Source organism: Equus caballus, chromosome 1 (assembly GCF_041296265.1).
Source record: "Equus caballus isolate H_3958 breed thoroughbred chromosome 1, TB-T2T, whole genome shotgun sequence".
Taxonomy (NCBI): Eukaryota; Metazoa; Chordata; class Mammalia; order Perissodactyla; family Equidae; genus Equus; species Equus caballus.
This window is the reverse complement of record NC_091684.1, coordinates 11,394,716-11,418,639: the sequence shown is the minus strand read 5'-3', so window position 1 is coordinate 11,418,639 and position 23,924 is coordinate 11,394,716. Positions and strand designations below refer to the sequence as shown.

At 48.6% G+C, this 23,924-nt stretch overlaps 1 protein-coding gene across 4 annotated transcripts in view; it reads left to right on the top strand.

Annotated features, from left to right (window-relative positions):
* BTBD16 (BTB domain containing 16) overlaps positions 1 to 19,737 on the top strand; it is a 45,655-nt gene extending 25,918 nt beyond the window's left edge. For all 4 annotated transcript variants that reach the window (XM_005602185.4, XM_014733033.3, XM_070258778.1 and 1 more), the window contains 7 exons: positions 2,543 to 2,662; positions 12,698 to 12,789; positions 13,655 to 13,737; positions 15,358 to 15,435; positions 16,802 to 16,900; positions 18,301 to 18,489; positions 19,571 to 19,737. In XM_005602185.4, coding sequence (XP_005602242.2) covers positions 2,543 to 2,662; positions 12,698 to 12,789; positions 13,655 to 13,737; positions 15,358 to 15,435; positions 16,802 to 16,900; positions 18,301 to 18,489; positions 19,571 to 19,639 — 730 coding nt within the window. In that variant the 3' untranslated portion in view covers positions 19,640 to 19,737. The remainder of the gene's footprint in view (positions 1 to 2,542; positions 2,663 to 12,697; positions 12,790 to 13,654; positions 13,738 to 15,357; positions 15,436 to 16,801; positions 16,901 to 18,300; positions 18,490 to 19,570) is intronic.
* Positions 19,738 to 23,924: the final 4,187 nt, after the last annotated feature.

Below are 23,924 nucleotides of genomic sequence, written 5' to 3'. Positions count from 1 at the left end.
ATATATATGTACTGGCTATAGCGGGCACCAGTAAACACACATAGAACAGCCCAGATGTTCACTATGTTGGAGGGAAGTTTAGGATCTCTGAGTTCCATCTTGGTTCAGGCCACCGGAGCCCTTAGGTAAATAAAATATGCTTGAATGTCCTCAGCAAGGTTATTTCCTGAAGGAACTAATACTGCAGGGTACTGGCCTGAAGACAGAGGGCTTTATTTCAACAATTACCCTTCATAATAACAGTAAAACCAGGATCCTGGTTCATGGAGCTGCCAATTACTCCCCCTGTGTTGCTGTCAGCCCGTCTTTTTTTTTTTTTTTTTTTAAGATTTTATTTTTTTCCTTTTTCTCCCCAAAGCCCCCCAGTACATAGTTGTGTAGTCTTCGTTGTGGGTCCTTCTAGTTGTGGCATGTGGGACGCTGCCTCAGCGTGGTTTGATGAGCAGTGCCATGTCCGCGCCCAGGATTCGAACCAACGAAACACTGGGCCGCCTGCAGCGGAGCGCGCGAACTTAACCACTCAGCCACAGGGCCAGCCCCAGCTGTCAGCCCGTCTTTGGTGTCAAAAAACCTTCTGGGGTCCAGGACCTCAAGCATGGATTCTATACCAGAAGTCACGTAGCACCCCGGCCCAGTGGTGGTTGAAGTCCTGGCAGAGTTCTTTGTGGGGACATCATCCCAAATGGCTCTGTGACATCTCCCCTCCTACCTCACCGTTACTTTGCAGACAGTGACAAATTTGGTCCTGTCTGGACAGACTCGAAGTCTATGCTTCTGTAAGTGGCCTAAACAAATAAGCGGAAGAGTCAGTTCTGCTGTGTCCGGAAATAGCGTGGGAGGTGGGTGGGTGACATTTCCATTGCCCTTTAGAGTCACGATTTAGCCTGGATGTCACCCACCAGGACCACTCAAAGTGGTGGGTGAAGAGGCTGTGATCTCTTTTGAGGGCAGGATGCCATCTCCACGGTCAGAGATGGCAAATATCAATGGGTTTAAGAAACGTTGAAATGACTTCTTAGATCATCAAGTCGTCAGAGGCTGTTAAGAGAGCTGTTTGGGAAACATCCTTCCTTTACAGAGCTGACACATGGAGAGCAGCAGCTGCTCCTTCTCAGCCCTTGTTTCTTGACGACAGGCCTCCTGCTGCTGCAGGCAAATGGTGGGCTCTGGAGTCGGGACCCAGCCTGCCACTTAGGAGTCAGAGTTGCCATTTGCTGAGCACCATTGCAGGCACTGTGCCAAGCAATCTGTATGTATGTGATTGGCTCAATAATGGTCTCCCAAAGATGTCAACATCTCAGTCCCCAGAACCCGTGAACATGTTAAGCTGTATGGCAAAGGTTAACAGGTTTGCAGATGGAACTAAGGTTGCTATTTGGACGGCCCTGAGATGGGGAGATGAACCTAGATTATTCAGTTGGGCCCAATGTAACCACATTGGTCCTTAAATGGGGAAGAGGGAGGCAGAAGAGTCAAAACCAGAGAGAAATCTGAAGACGCTGTGCTACTGGCTTGAAGATGGAGCAAGGCGTCACAAGTCAGGGAATGGGATGGCTTCTAGAAGCTGGAAAAGGCAAGGAAACGATTCTCCATGGAGCCTCCAAAAGGAACGCAGCCCTCTCCACACCTTCCTTGATCTTATCCCAGTGAGATCCATCTTGTTCCTCTGACCTCCAGAACTATAATTTAATAAGTTTGTGTTGTTTAAAGCTGCTCGGTTAATGAGAATGTGTTACAGCAGCGATGGGAACGCCTACCACGTGTCACCTCCTGTAGCCTTCACCAGTGTCCTCGGAACAGCGACAATCATCACTGTTCTAGAGATAAGGGAGATGTGGCTGCAGGCGGCTAAGCATCCCGCCAGAGGTCCCACAGCCAGTGTGGGCAGCACTAAGATTCTAAACCAGCCCATGCCCAGGTCTTCCCCTAGAATTGTGTGACCCTGGATAAGTTATTCATGTTTCAGCCCTTGATCAGGGCTGGGACTAGAATATGATGAGTGAGGCACTCTGCTCGGGTGCAAAATTTAAGGGGGCACCATAAAAGCTCGGTTATCGAGATAAAGTGTATTTTAGTGCAATATTTTAAAATCAAAATGAATGTGAAAAGCCATGATGAACAAAATATTAAAATTTTAAATCAACATAGGGTCAGTCTCAATTTCTACATCTGTGAAAATAAGGACTATAGCCCAGCTTTGCAGGATTGTTGTGTGGAATTAAATGAAAGAATGTGTGAAAGCATCTTGAGAACACCTGTCTGGAGGAAGTGCTCATGAGACGACAGCCATTGCTCGGGGCAGCACAGCGGGTGGTGAAAGCGAGGGCTCCAGCGTGAGGCTGCTGCCGTTCAGATCCCAGCTCTGCCATTAACCAGCCGAACGACCTTGGCCAGGTCATTTAATGTCTTTGTCTCGGGCCACCTACAGACTCAGGAGAGGTGTTGCCTCCTTCCCAAACCCATTTTTAACTTTTCGTTTTCTGCAAACACTGTGGTTTTTTGCTCTTCCTAAAATTTCTTCTCAATCTTTTATCTTGGCCAGGTTGTTTACTTTTAGTGAGTTTCATCTTCTGAAAATACTACTTTTGTGGGTCTACTTGCAACTAAACCACAAAATTCAGACAATTCCAACGTATGAAACGGTGCTGGCATTTTTTATCAGGTAAACATAACTTAGTGTTGATTGATGAAATGTACATACATTGGTTTTTTGCTCTTAATATCATGGGGGAAAAGCATTAGTGATATAATTTTTCATAACCTCAGAGTGCATAGAATGCAGTTTCCTTTATGGGGCCTAAGATTATGGGATATTTTCGAACCACTAGATTACTTGAAAAAGTGAATAATATGTAGGTGTTATAATATGAGATAATTATGTGTTTCTGGGAATTTTTTTGTGTCCAGTAAAATACATGATGCAAAAGGTACTCCTTTTATTCAAGAAAATTACCATACTACACTGACCTTAAAAATTTCATATTTAAACCATATCTAAATGAGACCAGGTCAATCTCATTTATATTTCACTAGATAGCATATAAAATTCTGGATTTTCTGGACAAATGAAGAAGCATTTGAATGTACAGAGGTTTCATAGAATTAATCCAGTGGGGTTTTTTTTTTGAGGAAGATTAGCCGTGAGCTAACATCTGCCGCCAATCCTCCTCTTTTTGCTGAGGAAGACTGGCCCTGAGCTAACATCCATGCCCATCTTCCTCTACTTTATATGTGGGACGCCTGCCACAGCATGGCTTACCGAGCGGTGCCATGTCCACACCCGGGATCCGAACCAGAGAAGCCCGGGCCGCTGAAGCAGAACGTGCACACTTAACTGCTGCACCACCGGCCAGTCCCTAATCCAGTGTTTTATACTCTCTAAACTTACAAATTCTAAAAGTTATATGTATCAACATTTACATGAAAAATGACAATTACAGTATAGTAGTGGGCACCATTTAAATGTGCTTACTAAATGCAGTGACTCTGATAAGCACTTTCTACTTGTTATCTCATTAATCTGCGTAATACTCAGGGCCCGGTTTTATTATTCCCATTTTACAGATGAGGAAACTGAGGTAGAGGTGAAATACCTTGTCAGAGATCATACAATTGATAAGAGATGGAGCCAGACTTGAACCCAGACCTGCCAAATCCCAGGATGCTTTACTGCCCATTCCTGGAACGGCAGATAAAATCCTTATCTGGTGCTCGCTCCAGCTGGTTCAGTAGCAGCTTCCTGGGCATGGTGTTCAGAAAGATCCTGAGGCTGCCTCTAGGTTCGGGGTTGTTGTCGTTAGCCACGGACCTCTAATATTGCCCTGCAGGGCATTTCTTCCTCTCACTGTGTCCCCTCTGCCTGTGAGTGTTCTCTATCTGTTCAACTGAGAGTGCCCCATTAGTGGTGTGGCAGCACGGGGCCAGGGAAGCGGGGTGGGGGTGGGGGTGAAAGCAGTAGATTATGGGCTCCCTTTTGTGTCTCCGTAACCTTTATGAAAACTTTGTGAAATATGCTCACATCGTCCAAGCTGGCTGTGGAGGGTGGCGCCCTAGACAGCCCCAGGTGGCCCCCAGAGGCTCTGCCCTAGACAGGAAGTCGCTGGTGGCATTACCTTCACTGTCAGGTTTATGCTCCTGTTCCCATGTCAGCAGGAATGGGCGCTTCCGAGCACGGTAAGGTGTGTTCAAGGACGTCAATAAGCTCTATTTCTTTTGCACATGCGAGTTTAGCAGATAAACACATCTTCCACATATTCATCAGCAGATTGACCTGTGGAAGCCAAGTTTCGTTTGCATTGTTCTGAAGCATTTAATCCTTCTGGAACATCTGTGCACCACATTAACTAAAGAGCCCATTTTTTTCTCTCTTAGTATTTGGGGAAAGGAGTATTCAGTGCCAGAATTACATGTTCTCTGCTTAGTTTCTATGTAATTTGCTTTGAACCTAAATGTTTTAAACCCTCCTCCCCCTACTATTTTAATAGCCCAAGAGACACTTTTTCCTATGACTCATGCACACCAGGAAAACTTGCTATTTGGCTCTGGGTTAGCTCTCATACTGGAAACGTCTTAGCACAGGGAGATAGGAAATGAGCTAGAACGCGGCTGATTCACTGGAATGGCGTTTTGAATGCGAGAGAAACAAGTGAGAATGAGAAAGCTAAGATGTGTAGCCCCCTCCATTGGAAGTGGGGTTTCCTGGGCCCTCCCGAGCTGGGGTCTCAAAGGCTCCTCCCACACATGGATATTTCTCACCATCACAGCTTCTCCATTCCTCTTGAGTCTACATTGATTCCATTTTGACCCCAAACCTCACCCTCCACATGGCATTTCCTCGAGTCCTCTGATCCTGCACGGTTTTCCTTGTTGGAATTCATTTCCATGTTTCCAAGTGGTCTCAGTGTCCAGCCTAAGCAGTTCTGACAGTATGTTCTAACAGGGCCCCACGTCCAAGTGCCGCAGTGCAGGAGTGACTCCTGCCGGCCTTCGAGCCTGCCCTGGGTCCCTCCCTCCCTCGCTCCTCTTCCCTCCCTCCAGCCAGCTTTGTGTCCACTGGGAGAAAAGACAGGACAGTCTGGACCTTGGATGATCTTAACCCTACTGTTGCCCAGACCCACTCCCAACTTTGAGGACCATGTGGCCCTTTTTAGGATCGTGGGTGGTTCTCCTCCCATCCCAGCTCACTCATCTGCCCCAGAACAGTGGCACCTGTGGGGTGCACCGCAGTCGATGGCCTCCACCTCCCACATGCAAGTCCCTGAGCCCCCAGGCTCCTCAGGTTGAGGATTAGCTTTGCTGCTCCTGCTTACCCCACCCCCACCCTGGCTGCACTGCCTCCTCTTCTCCATCTGTCCACGGCAGGGGCCTCCCCTAATGACCTCTCTGACCAGTCCCTTGTGATGCATGTGTAAGTCCTGCCTCGCCGCATACCTCATAAGCAGCTTAAAGGAAGGGTTTGTTATCCTTTCTCTCACCCCCAGCTTGCCTGGCACTGTGCTGGGCATATAATAGCTTATCGAATGATGAGATTCCATCAGACATTTCTATGTAGCTCCATTCCCATCAGGGAAACGCGTCTTAATATGCTGATGCAAAATTCAGAGAGCACCACGTCTGCAGCAGCTTGAAGTAAAAGGGGTCACAGACAAGTTTCCGTTTTTATCGATGGGTAGTGCCTGCTGGTGTGCTTGCCTAGGAAGGATTCCAAGGCTTTCTCTAGGCTCAGGGAGAAAGAACGTCTCGGCAGGTTAGTGACATCTACCCCTGATGTGGGAGCAGGCAGCAGAGGTGTCCGTGCGCCGTGTTCGCCACCCTTCCTGAGGATCCCAGGGCTGACCAGTAGCAGTGCAGGGCCTCGGAGCTGCTGGCCCAGCGGGCCTGGTGGTCCCGAGGCTCAGGCTGCGAGAAGGCACCTGTGCTCCCAGTGGTGGAGGAGGGCGGCCGTGGGAAGTCACAGTCAGCCTGGGCCAGAATTGATCTACACGGTTCCATGAAGCCAAAGGAATGGCTGGTCCATGGCCACGGACAGGGATATGCCAGGAGTATTTAAAGGTGGGGCAGAACGGACCCCTGGGAGACAGTAAATAGGTTTGGGAATGAGAATGGAGGAAGTTGACTATTTGGTCCAATTTGTAAAGTTGCATCTATTGATGAGATAGTGTAAATGACAGAGTGATCTATAAGCTATCTTCAGGGTAGTGGAGCAGTGGTCAGAGTGGACATTCTGAGGCCATAACAGTATGGGAACTCCCAAAATGAGACTGTATTTTCATAACGTGGTGGCAGTGGGACAAGCTGCACGAATATTAGATAACCAGGCCCTCTGACGAACTAGGGAAGAGGCTGAGCTGCAGCTGTGGGTGTGGCCTTGGCTAGCCCAGCATCCGAAAAGGAGAGGTTAGAGCGGTAATTGAATAAAATGAATCAGATGCCCCTTTCTTGTCTGTCTTAGCAATGTCCAGAAGACAGGCGAGGAGTGAACATATTTGCATAGTTGACTCTTCCAACTGTACCTGCAAATAAAGACATATGTCCCAGGCATATTTTCTACTCTCCCAATTTCTTTCATTCATTGATTTTTTCAATCATTTATTCATTCAACAAATATTTATTGGACACGTATATGTGCCAGGGACACTGATGGAAAGTTGAATGGGCAGTTTCTCTACTTAGCCAGATGTTTAGGAACAGCTTCGAGCTTATTTTCATTGCTGTCTAAGTACGTCAATATAGGAAGAGAACACACATGCACGCTTGCATGCGAACACACACACACACACACACACACACACATACACCCCCCTCGGCACCCCACAGCCTGTTTTCCTGGCAGTGGTTACTTTAGAAAAACAAATAGGCTGTCCAGAATTAAATTTAACGTTTCCTTGTAGGAAAAACAAAAAATGTAAGCAAAGCTCTTGCCTTCGTCCGTGGAGGACAAGTCATCACTTCATTCCACTTAGCAGTCTGAGAAGTCCAGGAAAGCTGTAAAAACTCATCAATTGGAGCAGAGCCAGAGGCAGGCAATGTTTTCACTTTTTTACAGTACATTTTTAATCGAAGTATAAAATACGTACAGAAAAGTACCCAAACCTTGAGTGAACAGCTCAATGAATTTCCACAAAGCACACACATCTGTGTAACCAGCACCCAGACCAAGAAACAGAACTTGACTAGCCCCGTAATGTGTCTTATCTCGGAATTCCCCCTCCCAGGCAAAGGGAAACAGTATCCCGGCTTATTTACTATGGAGATGTCTTGGCTGCTTTGGAAATTTATGTAAATAGAATCCTATCGTATACACGTTTTAATGTCAGGCTTCTTTCATTCAACGGTGTGGCTATAAAACCCATCCAGGTAAGGGCCTTACTCAGGCTCCTTTTGCAAATTGATGGTGGAGCTGGGTTGACCTGGGTCTCCTAGGTCTTCTTCCACTTTGAGATCTCAAGGTTGAGGGCGAGTCATCAACAGACCTGTAATTCTGGTCCTTGACTGCTTTACTTATCACTGAATTATCAACCTCTGAAGCAGATACTCCAGAGGCGGATTCCAGCAACCTCACCGGAAGGCGGTCATGGAAAGCAGCCGGGGAAGCCACCTTCCAACTGCTAGATTTCCCTGCCCTCTGCAGCTGAGTCTCCTCTTTCCTGTGCCCTGTCCCAGTCTGACCCAGCCTGACGGAGCTGGCCAAGGACTCCTCCAGGAAGCCTTCCTGGATCTTACCTGCACACTGGGTGGATTCCTCCTCTGAACTTCTCTTTGCAGAGAGAGCAAGAGCATGTGCTGGGTGTGTGGGTGTGCATGAGCCCAACAAACCCAACACCACCTTCCCCCATATATCATGTGGGGGGAGTCTCAGAGGAGAACCGCCCAGCCACGGCCTTCACACCTCTGACACCCAAGCCCGCTGATGGCTGGCGGGAAACGCCCTGTGATGCTGTGTGCCAGGGCGGGCAGAGGCCATGTGTCTCTTGTGATTAATGAGTGGCATTTGCAGATTGGCCACAGAGTCATCATGAAACTGGGCACCTTGGCGTGACAACTCTGATCTCTTTACCAGAACATTCGTTTTGAAATATCCCATGAGTCATGGACATGAGTGCCATTAAATTGTTCTCTCTCAGAATCGCTCCGCCAAGTCGTGTGCAGAAAGGTTGATGTATTTGGGGACAACAGGGTTTCTCGTCACCTGACTCTTGTGCTTCTGGCCTTTTTCGTTTCTTCTCTTGCTCTGGCTGGTTGCCCCCGTTCCCCTTTAGCTTGGCTCTCTGGAAGCTGAATCTCCCTTCTCTCCAAGGTCACTAAATGTTGGTGATTCCTATTCCTCAGTAAGTTTTCACTTCCCTCATGTGGCGCCTTGGCTTTCCACCCAAACTGGGTAACCCCCAAACACATCTTCAACAATAAGAGTGGAGACATGGCAGGAGCACGAGGAGTGTAAAGCGTCTGGATGCAGGAGGCCCTTACCAAGAGCAGATAAGGTTATCTTTAGACAGGATTTCCAGATCCAGTTCTGCCTTTGGGCAAAGCTCAGACCATCTTCAGAGTCAAGATGACATGGAACTGGGTCTCAATAAATGTCTGGTAGGACTTGGCCTGACAAATAAGCATGGCAACAGCAGGCAGGACCCCCTGAGCATAGGAAAATCAGCGTGGAATAGCCTTGTCTGTGCATGCACATGGGTGTGTGCATGCGCGCACATGTGCACTGGGGCTGGAACCGCTGGCATCCCTGGAAGATAAATTGTGGACGAGTGGAGGGGCAGGACAGTAGGTTTGACGCTGGAGAGTTGGCAGGGAGCGGGTCATTCATTCAACGAATTCACCCAACATGTGGCAGGCTGACTGAGCGCCCGGCACTGTAAGAGGCACTGAGAATACAAGAGGAATTAGAAAAGACCCGAATCTCCATCTTCTCGGAGTTTACAATCTAGGAAGCAGAGACAAGCAATACATTTGATAAATAAGCTGTCTGTTAGAAGACGGATGGCAGCCCTGAGTCTGAGTCCACTTCTGCCATTTATTAGCTGGAAGACTTTGGGTGAGAACGCAACCTCTGATGGAGGTTAGCAATCCCGCTTATCCCCCTCTATGCCTTCACTCTGACTCCAAGCAGAGGCCCAGAGCAGCACTTGGCAGGATGTACTGAATGGTGGCGACGTTTGGTAGGTGATGACGGTGGCGTTGGCATTTACCTCACTTTGGTGTTGGGAGCCAAGAGGACCATTTTCTGGTTGTTGGGTTTCAGAAGGTGCCCTGGTCTTCTACACGGAGTTACGTTTTGAAAAAGCCTTGTTCCCTTCTCATCATAAGTTATTGCCCCACAGTGTGTTTTTTCTTTCAAACTTTACCTTAAAACTTAGTATATTATTGCAAATATTTTTCATATAAGCTAAGTAATTTTTAACCCCCAATCAGTTTTTATTATGATAAAATATGTGTAACATAAAATTTACCATTTTAACCATTTTTATGTGCACAGTTCAGTGGCATTCAGTACATTCACATTGTGGTACAACCATCGCCCCCATCCATCTCTAGAACTTTTTCATCATCCCCTCTCTGAAACTCTACCCCTTCAACAGTGACTCCCCACCCCTGGAAACCACCATTCTCCTTTCTGTCTCTATGATTTTGGCTACTCTAGGAGCCTCAGATAAAGGGAATTATCCAGTATTTGTCCTTTGGGGTCTGGCTTATTTCGCTTGGCATAGTGTCTTCAGTGTTCATCCACGTAGCAGGTGTCAGAGTTCCAAAGAGTGTATTTTAAGGCTAAAATCTGAAGTGCTGATGCTAACGGGGCTCTGAGTCTGACACTCGGCCGAAAGAGTAAATGACTCCAACAGACGGCAGGATGGAGGAAGTGAGAAGGTTGTGGCTAAGAGCAGCTCTAAAATTACAGTCTGTGCCAGTCACAGGGACACTTGTCCCCAGGCCCCGCCTTTCAGGAGGTCTGTGGGAGATTTGTCTCCAGGTCCTTGAGACAGGACCCAGAGCCAACGTGGGTGTGTCTTTCAGTATCAAGGGCCTGTGAACTGTCCTCCCTAAAGGGGTCACCCCCAAAGTGTTTCTTGATGAACTTTAGGAGGCAAAGACTACGACCTGAAGTTTGTCCCAGAAAAGTCGGTGCTAAACCCAAAGAGGTCTTTGCACAGACCGAGCTCAGCTCCAGGGGAAGCTATGCCAGCCTTTGATTCCGCCAACATAGCCCTGCAAAGAGGACCCCAGACTTTGCAGCCAGCCTCCCCCCACTTTATATGACGTCACATAAGTGCACTCATCATTGAGCCAGAGAGTAGCACATGGCTTCACGTGCAGACAGTTGAGAGGCACCGGGTGAGATGCAATACATGCCGGGCTGGACGCCGGAGGCCTGGGTAGATTCCCGGCTCTGCACTCATGGACCTCGCTGGGCTCAAGGGCAGGGTTAGACTGATTGGTCCAAAGAGTTGAACCACACCCCTCAGATCCTTTGAGATTTTAGAAAATCAGTGGCTCAGGACACCGTTTTCTTCCTTTGAGGTGGTCCATGGCTTGGGCAATGTAGAGCATGGCAGTGGTGATGAATGCCACCAAGAACAATTCCACACCCTTGACCAGCTTGAGTCCAGGTCACATTCTGTGGGATGAAGGGACAATGGTGGTAATCATGAGGTCCTGAGGACTCACTGGGAACCAACAGCTGTGCCAAGCACCTCACAAACACCAACTACCCAGGGAGGCACGTGTGGCTGTTGTCCCCACTTGACAGAGAAGGAGATTGAAGTTCAGGGAGGCTCGGTCTCATGACTGATGACCGGCTGGCCCAGGACTGGCACCTGGTCTGTCTGACTCCAGGACCCAAGCTCAGGGAACTGAAGCATGATTGGGCAATAAATCAGCTGACCCATGACCTCCCCAAGTCAGCCGCCATGGTAAGCATCAATGCCACTTCCCTGTGGCCCAAGGGGGTCTTAAGGTCCCATCACCAATCTCAACAAAGCTCTTCCTCTGTGAGAGGAGATCTGTCTGGAGAGGTTCTGGCTGATGGTGCATGAGGTCCGAGTGTCTGTCACCCGGAGAATCAGGGACCTTGGTTCCCTCCTACTCTCCCAGCAGCCTTCCCACAAAGCTGCAGAGTTGCTGCCTGGGGGCTTCTGAGTTGGAGGGGCAATGCTGACCTCTAGACTCTCCTTTCCCTTCTGGACTGAATCTGTGTTTAACCTCAGCTCTAGCAAGCGCTCACTTCTCAGGGGCATCCCCAGGCTGTGGGAGCCCTTGCCGTGGACACAGGCTTACTCCCCAAGCACTCAGCTAGGCTCGGGAGACTGCACCAGCTGGGCCCCTTCTTCCCTCCTTGGACCTGGCCATGATGCCACCAGCTCGTTCCTCTGTTAAATGGTGACAGAGAGGCAGGGAAGGAGGCAAAGGAGTGTTATTCATCCAGCTAAGATACCCATGGTCTCAGGACATTGGCACGGCCCATACCAGCCCAGCTCCACCCGCCCTGGGTTATAGAGGGCTGGTTCTAGGATCAATAGCCCTGCACTCCTGAAAGTGCCAGGCCTCCTTTATTTATACCTGAGCTGTCCACCCCAGAGACAGGCACCCAGTGGATTCTAATCATCATTCAATTGAATCAACTCATTCATCTTTGTGTCCCTCTTCCCTCCGCCAACGCCTTGGTGCCCCTAAACCTAACCTGACATGGACAGGAGTTGCAGAGTCCCAGGAATTCCCAGATCTTATAAAAACGAATGGTCCCCAGGCAGGTTGGCGGGCACCTCCAGCAGAGGCAGGACACGGGGCCAACGGTGCGTTCATTCGGGCTGGGACGGGCTGTGATTTGGACATCACTCTTGATTCATGGAAAAATCATCTAAAAGCGCCCTTGGCTGCTCTCATACGGGATCTGCCTTGAGGGAATGACTTTGTCTTTCCAAAGGGACTTGGAAAAATTATCCCCCGTTGTGAAAAGTGGCCATTTTATGAAGCAAGTTGTTTCAAAACAAGAGTGGTGGGTGTGTGTCTGCGTGTACGTGTCTTCTGGAGGGGAATTGATCTTCTTAACCCAGCCCTGACCTTCAGCCGCATGTGGAAATTAACTGGAGTTTAGTATTGACACTGACGGTCGCGCAACTGAGTGTGAAACCAGCTGCTAAAACTAGTTACCTGCTCATCTGACATTTTTTTCTTTTTAATTCTACCAGAAAGTGCTTTTGAAGTGCCTAAATTGGCCACTTATGCACAGGGCAGCATGTGTCGAGGAAGAATCAAAAGTCTCGGGTTCAAGTCCTGGCTGAGCCATTGTTTTTCCATCTGTAAAATGGAGCCAATGATACTTTCCCTCCCTGTCTGTCCCACAGGGAGTTTGTGAGCCTCAAGGGAGAAAATTTCCCCTGAAATCCCCTGTAAAAAACATGGATTCCTATCAGTCATTTAATAAGTATTTTGGGGGCACCTATTATGTGCACGGCTCAGCGGTAGATGGCAAGGGGCTATAACCATTTGTCTCGTCGTAATCTCCGGGTCAGCCTTCACAAAGGTTATCTCAGCTGCCCTCTGCTTCCGCACCCCTCACCCATCCAGAGAGAACCACGCACAGTCTACCCCTGGCTAGTGAAACCGCTAGTCTCTTTGACGCGGCTTTCACTAGCCCCAGCTCATTCCAGAAAGGAGTTTTCTGAAGCCTTTTATTCCTCTTTTTGCCTCTGCTAAGCTGCCCCAGGAAGTCTTCCTTTCTGGATCGGGATACAGGACAGAGCCTGATACCCCTCTTCCTTTGCCTGCGTCTGCACGGCATCACCAAAGGTAAGCCCAGCCCGTGTGAGTGCATCCATGGGAAGGCTGGTGGGGCTCTACCCCACGCCTCAGTCCCCGCTACCCCCCAGGGAAGTTCCACCAGATGCTTCCAAAGGAATCAGCTGAGATCTGGTATTGTGACTTCCAAGCTGTGTGGGTTTGGGAATGTCATGTAACTGCCTGGTCTCAGTTTCCTTCTCTGTAAAATGGGGATAACCAGAGCTTCCGTAAAGTATGATGATGGATGGAAGGGACTTACTGAATGTGAAAGAGTACACAGCTGCCAAGCACTGCATTATTGCCGTCTAACCACGTGCCCTGCCTCTTAGAGTGGCATTCATTCCTCTAGGTCCCCTCTTCAGCAGTTTGGGAGAAAACTCTGGATGTGTGCTCTGGGCTTGAGCTCCCTCAGCCTGATGTCCTGGGCCGGGGGAAGGCAGCTGTGACTTGGAAAGAGGAGGGAACTATTGAGGAGTGTGTTTTGGGCAGCCCAGGAGGCTGCCCAGGGAGATCTTGCCTCTGAAAGAACATTTTTCAAAGCCATTTCCAGTTATCCAGATAGAATGAACAGCTCTAAAATCCAGGATGGTTGATCGGGCCCTGGTAGTTTTGTACAAGTTGCTTCTAGACACTCCGTAGACACTGATTATCGGACCTCAAGCCTCCCTTCTCGAGCAGGATTGCGGCCAGGGGCCTGTGAACGCCTTGGGGGGAAGTGCTCTGTAATGTCCCATTTGGGTTCCACACACCTAGTGACTCCCGGGCCCCTGGGAAGGCCCTCCAATTCTCAGCTCCTGACTTTCTCCTTTTTCTCTCGGTAAATGAAACTTTTGTGAATAAAACTGTGAAACGTTCCCTTTGTATTTCTCCCAAGGCAAAGATCTGGAGGAGTTAAGGCACATGAACTTCTTTCCCGAGTCCTGGCTGGTCCGGGTTATAGCCAACCATTACCACGCGGTGAGTCGCCGGCCCAGCAAGAAAAAAATTCTCAAAATTTATTGCCTGTCTGACTTCGCTTTTTCTGGAGACATGTTTTGCATTTGAAACCTCTGGGCCTTTGAGGTTGAGATGCATCTGGATCTTCCGCCAGGGGAAGGGGGCGGAAAGCCAAGCCTGGAGCGGGGAGGGAAGAGGCCCAGCCTTAGAACTGAGGAGCTTAGAGCATCGCACTGGTGACCCGGGGAGTTAGACGGGGTCAAGGAGCCCTGCCACACCGCCCTCCAAACCGAGTCCCCTGACAGACACAAATGTAACCTGTGCCTATTATTGAACATTTCCAAAATGCAGAGAAATTGAAAGAAAGAAAAGACGTACCCTCAGACCCATCACCAAAGACAACCACTGCCGACATCTCACTGCATTTTATTACCTTTCGGTCTGGTTTCAAAATACACTTAATTAAATGTGCTTCCTATCACCATTTTTAATGGCTGCAAACTCTTCCACCAAAAGAATATTTTGCAAACAATGCTGCTTTACCATTCCTCTGTTGTACACAGTTGACGGTGTTTCTAATTAACTACTGCAAAGGACCGTATGCTGAACATATTTGCACATAATGGTTTATTCTACTATATTTAGAATTATTATAGGAGATTCTCAAGAGTGGAAAATATTGGCCCAAAAAGGGATGTGCCTTTTTGTTCTTGATACATATTAACAAATTGAGGACCAAACTACTCCTCCGCCAGTAATAAACGAGCGTGCCTCGCTTTGCACGTGCTCAGCAGCGTAGGGCATTTCATTTCAGATCACTTTAGTTAATTGAGAAGTGAACAATGGCATCCCACTTTTAAATATGCATTTCCTTTATTACTAGTAAATATGAGTATTGTTCCATGTGGCGTTTCCCCCTTTGTGAATCGTCTGTGCAAACTGCTGTACTTCTTATGTGTTTCCAATCTTGCATTTTCAGAGATGAAATAGGGCAGTGTTTGAGTTCTGAAGATTTATGAGTCACTAGTTAAAATTCAATTCAGCTCAACAAATCCCTATTGTAATGTGCAAGCCACAGTGCTCAGCGCCCACTGCACGGTAGTGACGACTCCGTGGAACCACGCTTCTCTGGGACGTAACTCAGAACTGTGCCCTAACAGAGCAGAGCTGGGGAGGGGTGACAGAGGGAGAGGACAATCTCTGGGGCTGGACACCTCAGGAAGTCCCCCACTGCCCTCTTCATGGCTTTCTGAGCCTGCCCACCTCCTTCCTTCACCCCCCTGCTGCCAGTATCGTGGAGTCTGCCACGCAGGACCATCCTTGCTCTTGACTTTACAGCCACAATGGTTCACAGCCTCGTGATTGGGCTACTTAAGTACACATTTTATTTCCCCAGAAAGACCACTCGGGCATTTTTCTTTGTCTTCACCTCTACATCTTCTGAAAGCATTGAGCATGGTACCCGGCACATAGTAGGTTTTCCATAAATACTGTCGACTGGATTAATGTGGGATCCAGAGACATGTGGGATCTCTTTTGAGCACGGCGTGGGTTGTGGGGGTCGATGAACGGACATGAAGATGACAAGAGGCGCTCCCCTTGAGGATCAGGCTGCCAGTGAGCTGTGTGTTTCCCTTTCAGCTGGAGAGTGGGGGCGACATGGCCCACGTGAAAGATCTGACCGCCCAGGCTGTGAGATTCGGGCTGTTCTTCAGCCAGGTACTGACCCCTGGGCCCGAGCAAGGGGAAGAACTGTGCCCCCCATGCTTGGTTAAGGACCTCGGTACCATCACTTCTTACCTCTGGTAGGAAGGCCAGGACAGAAGAGGAAATCGTAGTGTCTCTTCTGCATGCTCACCACCCCCTAGGAAATAAAATTCACGAGACAGGGGCCTGGGCCAGGCCATTCATTCACCTGATGTACATGTCCAAAATTTCCCCTCAGGGGATGACCAACTGTCTCTGTTTTCCAGGGATAGAGAAGTTTTTCTGAGATGGAGGACTTTCCACTCTAAAACCAGGAAAGGCCTGGCTAGCTGGGATGAGTTGGTCATCCTCTTCCCCGAAAACATTGACAGTTGCCAACTACTTGATGAGAGATTCCACTCCAAGCTCATGTTTAAGGTTACGAGGGTGAACCTATTCTGGGAGACTTTTTTTTTTTGGTGAGGAAGATTGGCCCTGAGCTAACATCTGTTGCCAATCTTCCTCTTTTCACTTGAGGAAGATTGTCACTGAGCTAACATCTGTTCCAATCTTCCCCTGTTTTATGTGGGCCACTGCCACAGCTGGCTTGATGAGTGGTGTTAGGTCTGTGCCTGGGATCCAAACCCATGAATCCCAGGCCACCGAAGCAGAGTGTGTGAACTTAACCACTATGCCACCAGGCCAGCCCTCTGAGAAACTATTTTGATGGATCCCGAAATTAAAGCAGCAGTGAGTCTGGGAGCTCAGCCACAAGGCATCTGGGTGCTGAGTCACTAGGGGAGCATCCAGGATTGGCGGCTGCGCTTTGTCTTGGGTTTCCTGTGATAGGCACAATTCTCCAAGAAATCACTGCTCTCCTTCGACTTCTTCAAAGCCACAGTAATGATCTCAAAGGAATTCGTGTTCAGGGATTCAGGGCCCTGAATCTCTCATCAGAGACTCCCCTCTAGGTCAAACCTGGGGGGCTGGGTCTGCCCTCTTGCTTGCAGAGACCCACCTAAGTGGACAGACTACACCCCACAGAGGCCAGGACGCCTTGCAATATCATGAGGATGGAGTGTCTATTAGGTCCATTAAATTGGGGCAAAATGTTTTGTTTCAAAAGTCTGCAGACCACAGGTCATCCAACAACATGGTTAACTCATTCTTCTTCCCCCAAAAGGACACGCAGAGCAGATAATATCGTCACTGAGTGCTACCCATAGGATTGAGGTCACTGCGATTTGACTTTTCCTATGCTTACTAGACTAAAATCGCTGCTGTGTTTTAAATTTGTTGTCAAATTCATCACTTTTGTTGTTGTGGCTGGAATTTGTATTGCCTTTGAGTACCGAAGATTTTTTCCCTGTCACTGTGTTGTTTATCTTTCCCAATTTAGGAGTATACAACTTTTTCAAAAATGATTGCCATATACGGATTCTTCTTTGAGATAAAGGGAACCAAACATGACACTACCTCTTATAGCTTTTACATGCAGGTAAGAAGGACAGAGCACAGGAAAGATGTGTCTCTGACAGTCTTTTAGATTCAGCATCAGTTCATACTAAATTAAAAATAATTGATTCTTCATTAGTTAATAATTAATACGAAATGTGTTGGAAGCCTGGCGTGAATCCACCTCGTAGAGGTGATGTCATGTGATTTTTGCAACAACCTTGGGAGGGTGCTCTTGTTAGCCCACTTAGATGAGGATCTCGAAATTGAGTGTCTTCATGGTCATCTGGCCTCCACTGGCAAAGCTGGCGTCCAATTCTAGACTCTGACTCCACATCTGGGGCTCGATTCCTCCTCAGTTCCTACATGAATGGGTGATGCTTTACCCATGGCCATTCCTCTGTGGAGGTAACAGGTCGAGCCCGCAAGGGGAGAGGGATGGGCTTGTTTAGAGTGGCAAAGCAGGTGGCGGACAGACCGCAGAGAAGTCAGGAGGGTGGATGGCTTCGCCTCGATGCTCCTGCTGGACCTTTAGGAGAGGCAGGAGAGTGCTGTGTTTAAGAGCAGAAAGTCGAAGTCAAACTGCCTGCTGAGCACTATGACCTTGGCAAGCCTGCGAACGTCCCCATTTCCAGTTTCCTGACCTTTAAGATGGGGAAGGTAAGAGTACCTACCTCACTGGCTTGTTGGAAGTATTCATGTGTTAATTTGTACAAAGGGCTTGGAACAGGGCCTGACACATAGAGCACTGCATGATGATGATGATGATGATGATGATGATGACGGTGACAACTATGATGAGGGACCAGTACATTCCCCTTAGGATCCGCTTATAAGACTGTAAGACTTCAAGCGCCTTGGGAAACCATATGTGATTCATGTTTTTACTATCACTGCCAGTCACAGTACCTGGAACACAGGGAGGTGTGTCTGTATCGTGAATGGATAAATGAATGAAGAAACCTGAGTTTTAGTCCCAGCTTTGCCGCTACCTCTTCATGCGCCCTTGAGCAAGTCACGTCTCTTCCTTGGCCAGTTCTTGGTCTTCAGGGACTCAGGCATTTCCCCACACAATGGATTCCACTGGATAGAAGAGATGAATTATGTAACAACAACAGTCGAAATGCTCATATGAATGCTATGTTGGTTTTTAAATTCTGGCAAAGTGATAGTGAAAACCTTCCAGTTCAATACAGCTTGTCTTAATGGCGTTTTCCTGGTTTGGCCAAACCCCAGTCTGTCAGCCAGTGGTTTGCTCATGGTGAAGTCTCAAATGCCAACTGACTCAGCAGCAGAGGCACTCAGGAAATGGGGCCACAGGGCAATGCTTCCCTTCTCTCTGCATACGTTATACAGGAGGGTTGATGTGCCAGAAACCAGGTTGCGCTAACTCTGGGTCACCCCAGTTTCAGTTCCAGCTAAGGTGGGTCACCCTCCTTGCAGAGAATGAGGCACACCGACGTGGAATTCTCCTCCTTGGTCAGCGAGCATGGCCCCGTTAGCCTGAGAGCAGAACGCTTGGTGAAGTACGAGATCAGAGCCCAGGCCCTGGTGGACGGCAAGTGGCAGGAGTTCAGGACAGGCCAGATCATGCAGAAGTTTGGGTTGGTCAAGCCATCCTGCAAAAGCCACGTGAGTGTTTGTCTCTTCCATTTTCCTTTTTGCCCTTTCTCTCCCTCCATCCCTTTTTAAGGATCACTGGTTTTACATCTCCAGTGATCTACGAGGGAAACTTGCTCAGTTTCTTAAGGATTATCAGACCTCTAAATAATGCTAAAGAGAAACCTCCCAGAACGAAAAGCTGGGGATACTGAAAGCTGTGACCCAAATCTGCTGATTTGTCTGCAGATCAAATCTGCAAGACAGTGTGATTTGAGTCACACCAGACCATTTTATAAAGGTCAAAAGGGACTTTTTTTGGAGGAGGGGAGGTTTGGTGGCGTGTATTTGCCCACTCCACCTCCACTGTCGACTGGACATCACCTGTCACATCCACTGAAATCCACAGCCTGGCCCCTCTGCCTCAGTGGGCTGCACCAGCATCCAGGCGGATTGGGTACCCAGCAAAACTTGCCAGAGAGCCTGTCTGTAGTCTTGGGAGGAACTCCGGGCTGTGAAATAAAGGACATTTGGGGGCCTCCCTTGCTGCCCTGCAAGAAATGGGACTTGGCCTTAAACCAGTGAGTAATTCTCAGTCCTGCCTGCACATCAGAATCACCTGGCTCTTTGCAAAGTCCCCAGGCCTGAGCGCCACCCAAACCACGAGAACTAGATATTCCATGGTGGGGCCCAGGTATCGGTATTTATTAAAGCTCCCCAAATTATTCTCTGTGATGTTAGAAATCAGAATAGCGATTTCCTTTGTGGAGGTTGGGGCAGGGGAGGCCAGGATATTGACTGGGAGGGAACATGAAGCGGATTTCTGAGGTGCCTGAAATGTTCTTTATTGTGATCGGCATGACGGTCACAGATGAGCGCTTACTTGTGAAAATTCATGAAGCTGTACCCTGAAGATTTGTGCTCTTATTGTATTTAAGTTATACTTAAATTTTTTAAAGTTTGTTTTAAAGGCCTTCCCCGGGTGATTCTAACATGCAGCCAGGGTCGAGAACGTCTGCCTTCCACAGCTGTTAGCCCTTCCTTTTCCTCCTTCCAGAGGGCAAATGTATTTATCCTGAAAGTCCCACTTGCTTTCTTTTGTTCCATCTTTTAGGTCTTGAAAGTCCAAACTGTGGGCATCCCAATCTATGCAAGTTTTTCATTCATCTTCCCAATATCTTGACAGTTTCCAGAAGAATCTATGGGATTTTTTTTTCTTCCACCGATCTGCATAAAAGAAAATAAAATGACATTGAAGGGACTACTCAAGTATTCAGCTGACTTTCCTAATTAGCAATGGTCTCATTCGAACTTTTGCCCACTGGCTTAGTCTGTTCGGGCTGCTGTGAAAAAACACCACAGACTGAGTGGCTTATAAACAACAGAAATTTATTACTTACAGTTCTGGAGGCTGGAAGTCCAAGATCAAGGTGGTGTCTGGTGAGGGCCCGCTTCCTGGTTTATAGACAGCCATCTTCTCCTGTGTCCTCATTTGGGAGAAGAGCAAAGGGAGCTGTCTGGGGCCGCTTTTATAAGGGCACTAATCCCATTTGTGAAAGCTCCACCCTCATAACCTAATCACGTCCCAAAGGCCCCACCTCCTAATGCCATCAACTTTGGGAGTTAGGATTCAACATATGAATTCTGAGGGGACACAGTCAGACCATGGCACCCATATTTGTATCATTTGCGGTTGGAAAGTACCAGAACCTTGAGTCCATTTACCATCATTGACCCCAAAGTCCCCTGAGCCCAGCCCTAACTTTTCACACCCTTGGGAGCTCTCCTACGGGAGCACCAGCAGTAACAACATACTCCATCTCCATCTAGGAGCATCAAGTGCTCCCCTTTTCATGTTGCATCTCTGACTGCTGCACAGAACAACACACCTGGCCATTGTCCCTGGCACTTTGGGTTCAACCAGAACAAGAGGTAGGAAAGGAAGCAAGCAATTCTAAGGTATAGAGTAACTTATCTTATTTACCATCCCACCTTTTTAAATGGAACTCTATGGTTTGGAAAAAAGTAAGGTAAGAGAGTCTTTCTTCCCACTTTGTGGATTAGTTTTCTATTGCAGTGTAACAATGTACCACAAATTTAGTGGCTTAGGACAACGCATATTTATTATTTCCCAGTTGTGGTGAGTCAGGAATACAGGTAACTATGCTGGGTCCCCCTGCTCAGGGTCTCACAGGTCTATAATCCAGTGGCGGCTGGACTGTGTTCTCATCTGAAAACATGACTGGGGAGAACCCCTGTCCAAGCTCATGAGGTTGTTGGCAGGTTCATTTTCTTGCAGCTGTGTGACTGAGGGCCCTGGCTGCTTACTAGCTGTTGGGAGAAGGCTGCCCAGGTCCTAGAGGCCCCCTGCAGTTACTTCCTTGCCACATGGCTCCCTCTATAGAAAGTTCAAAACATGGCTGTCGGTCCTTAAGGCCAGCAGGAGAGTCTCTCTCACTCTAGTCGGCTAAGACAGAGTCTTTTATAAGGTAAGGTAACCATGGGAGTGACATCCCATCACCTAGGCCATATTCTCTGGGCTAGAAGTAAGTCGCACCTTCTGCCCCCACTCAAGGGGAGAGGATTACACAAGGGGTCACCTTAGGGTGTGTCCACCACAGCGTGTTATCCAGTGTGACTGGAAAAGTGGTGGAGCATCCATCTTCCCAGCAGAGGACTGATGCCCTGTGCAAAGTGACCTGGGAAGGAGAAAGCCTGGTGGGAACATGTGAGGGCGATACAGTGGAAGAACTGGAGCAAAGGAAGGGGCGTTGGGTCTGTTCTCAGGCGCCTCCCCACCCACCCATCTTCCACAGCAGATTCTGGCCAGGTCCAGCCACCGGGCAGCGGTGAACAAGACAGCGGGAGAAGCAGGGGCGTTCTCACCCTCTTAGCATGGAAGGCATTTTCCAGCAGCATCTGTGCTCCTTCATGGCTCCAGCTCACTCAGCCTCCTGCCAGCGCCCATCAAACGGGCCCGCTTCTGGTGCTGGTGACACTACCTCATGCCTGTGTCCCTCCAGCCCCGGGGTGGTGAGGGCTTCCTGTTGCCGCCAGTCTCTGGGTTGCCTCCTTCTCCCCTGTTCTTTCTTCTGTTCTCTGAGTAGAATCTTTAGAGTAGTTTAGGCTTTCCGGGCTGGTCCCTGGTATAAAGGGCTTTGATGAGTTGGCAGATGGGGTCCAGTGGGGTAGATTGTTGGCAAACGCGGCCTCAGTAATTCCTCCCATCCATGCAGGGCCGAGACTAGGGTTGGTCTTGGCACGTAAGGCACTCATTTTGGGTCAAAATACTCAGTAATCCAGATAAATAGAACTTTAACGCAATATTTTAAAAAAATCAAAATCAATGCAAAAAACCTACAGCGTAGCCCAGTGAGGTACTCTGGAGTGAACATACCCATGTAACTAACACCCAGATCAAAAACAGAAAAGGCACGGTCAGCACCCCAGACGCCCCACCTTGGACGCCGTCTCGGTCACTACCTCCAAAGGGTAAACACCATCCCGACTTCCATCACCATTAATTAGTTTAGCCATTTAGTTTGAATATTTAATAAACAGAATCATTCAGCGTGTACTCTTTCATGCCTGCCTTCCTTTGCTCAACATCATGTTTAAGAGAGCCATCTGTGTTTTCATTGGGAGCGATAGTTTATTTTCAAATAAGCACGATAGTTTCATTTTTAAAAAAGCAAAATGTTAGTTCTATAAAATAATACAGCCTTGTGGAAGAAAAATGAAGAAATACAGAGAAGAAAATAAAATCCTCTGGGACTCCCGTCCCTCAGAAGTTTGGCAGGCGACCTTCTGAAATTATTTTTAAGTGCACTTATAGTTTTCTTCCTGTTCAAAATGGGATTATGCAGTGCATGCTTCCTTAGAACTAGATTTTTTTTTTTCTCAAAAATTAAACAGGATGGTTGCTTCCATAGTGGAGCGCTGTCTTCGGGCAAGAAGGGGATGATGTATTTGCCTCACCTCCAAACCAACCAGCTGTGCGAAGTCAGAAAAGTCACTTGTCACTTACCCTCTGCGAAGGTTGCTCCCTTGTCTATAAAAAGGGCATAAACCAGCCCCTCTGCCTCCCTCTCGGGGCTGTGAGCCCTGCAGGCCCCACTGCCTGTGACAGCCCCGTGCAGACATGCGAGGGCTTGACGTTACTGGCTCTGGAGAAGGAGCAGCCTCGTGGCACTCTACCACAATCCTGTGGGATAACAAGGAAGACAAGAACTAAAGACTTTTGGAGAGCAAGTCTGTAGATGCCCGAGAGAGAAGAGGCTGGTTGGAAGCCTTGCTGAAAGAGGAAGGATCGCCCACTTTCTAAGCGAAGCAACTTTCCTAGCTTAGCTATTTGCAATATGCTCCAGGAGTCTGCAAGACTGGGAGAAACTTGCAAAGCAGCAATGCCAAAAACATCTCCCTAAGGTGAACAGTAAAGCTGTGAAGGGTCCAAAAGCCAGGGATATAGGAGGACGGCAACCCCAAAGAGGGTGGGATGAGGGCCTGAAGGTTTGGGCTGCATCCCTGCCTCTCAAAGCAGCAGCAGGAAGGCACAAGAGGCAGAAGGACTTGGGGTGTCAGGGAGAGGGGCCCTTGACCTCATTTCCACCTCCTCATGTACAGTGGGGGAAACTGAGGGCCAGCGAGCGGGAGTGACAGTTCTGGTCAGAAGATGCTTACTAAGCATCTCTGACTCTTTACACACTTGACTCTCACTCTCCCACTGAATTCTTCCACCCCTCCATGAGGTAGGTGTGTTTTCCGTGTCTGGTCAGAGTGGAGGCTGAGGCCCAACAAGCAAGGCTTTCACATGTCAAAGGGGCCTCAGAGAGGCAGAGCCAGGGGCCAGCTCAGGCTTGGCCACAGGGCTCATGTGTGCCATCTCCTCCTTGGCCGCCTGAGAAGAGGTGAAATGTTTTAGGGCGCTTAATTCAAATATATATTGAACACCTACTGTACGCTCGACAGAACTGTGGCTAAGCATCTGCGGCACCACTGGGCCATGCTGTGCAGGGGGCTTGTCACATGTGAAATTGCATTTGATTCCAAAGGGGGCGTTGGGATGGGCTGAGGGGGGTCTCACTGAAGAGGCGGCACATAAATGTGCCATGGCGGATGGGCGGGAACCTTGCAGGCGGAGGATCTGTGGGAAATGATACCCAGGTGACATTCAGACCACTGAAAGCAGACTTGTCTCCAGCCCCGGCTCTTCGACTGGGTGTCACCAGCATCACCCGGGAGCAGAAGCAAATGTAGGCCCCTGGGCCCCAGATTCAAGAGGCTAATCTGAAAGACACCTAGGAATCTGCACTTGGACAGGTTCTGCAGGGTTCTGAGGCAGGAGGTGGCCATCACACCCAGAAACGACTCCAATCTGAAAACGGTTCCACGACAGGGTTCCCCTCTGGACCCCACACACTCCATTATCTTCCTTGCCCAGTGCAAAAAAATCCAACGACAACAACAAA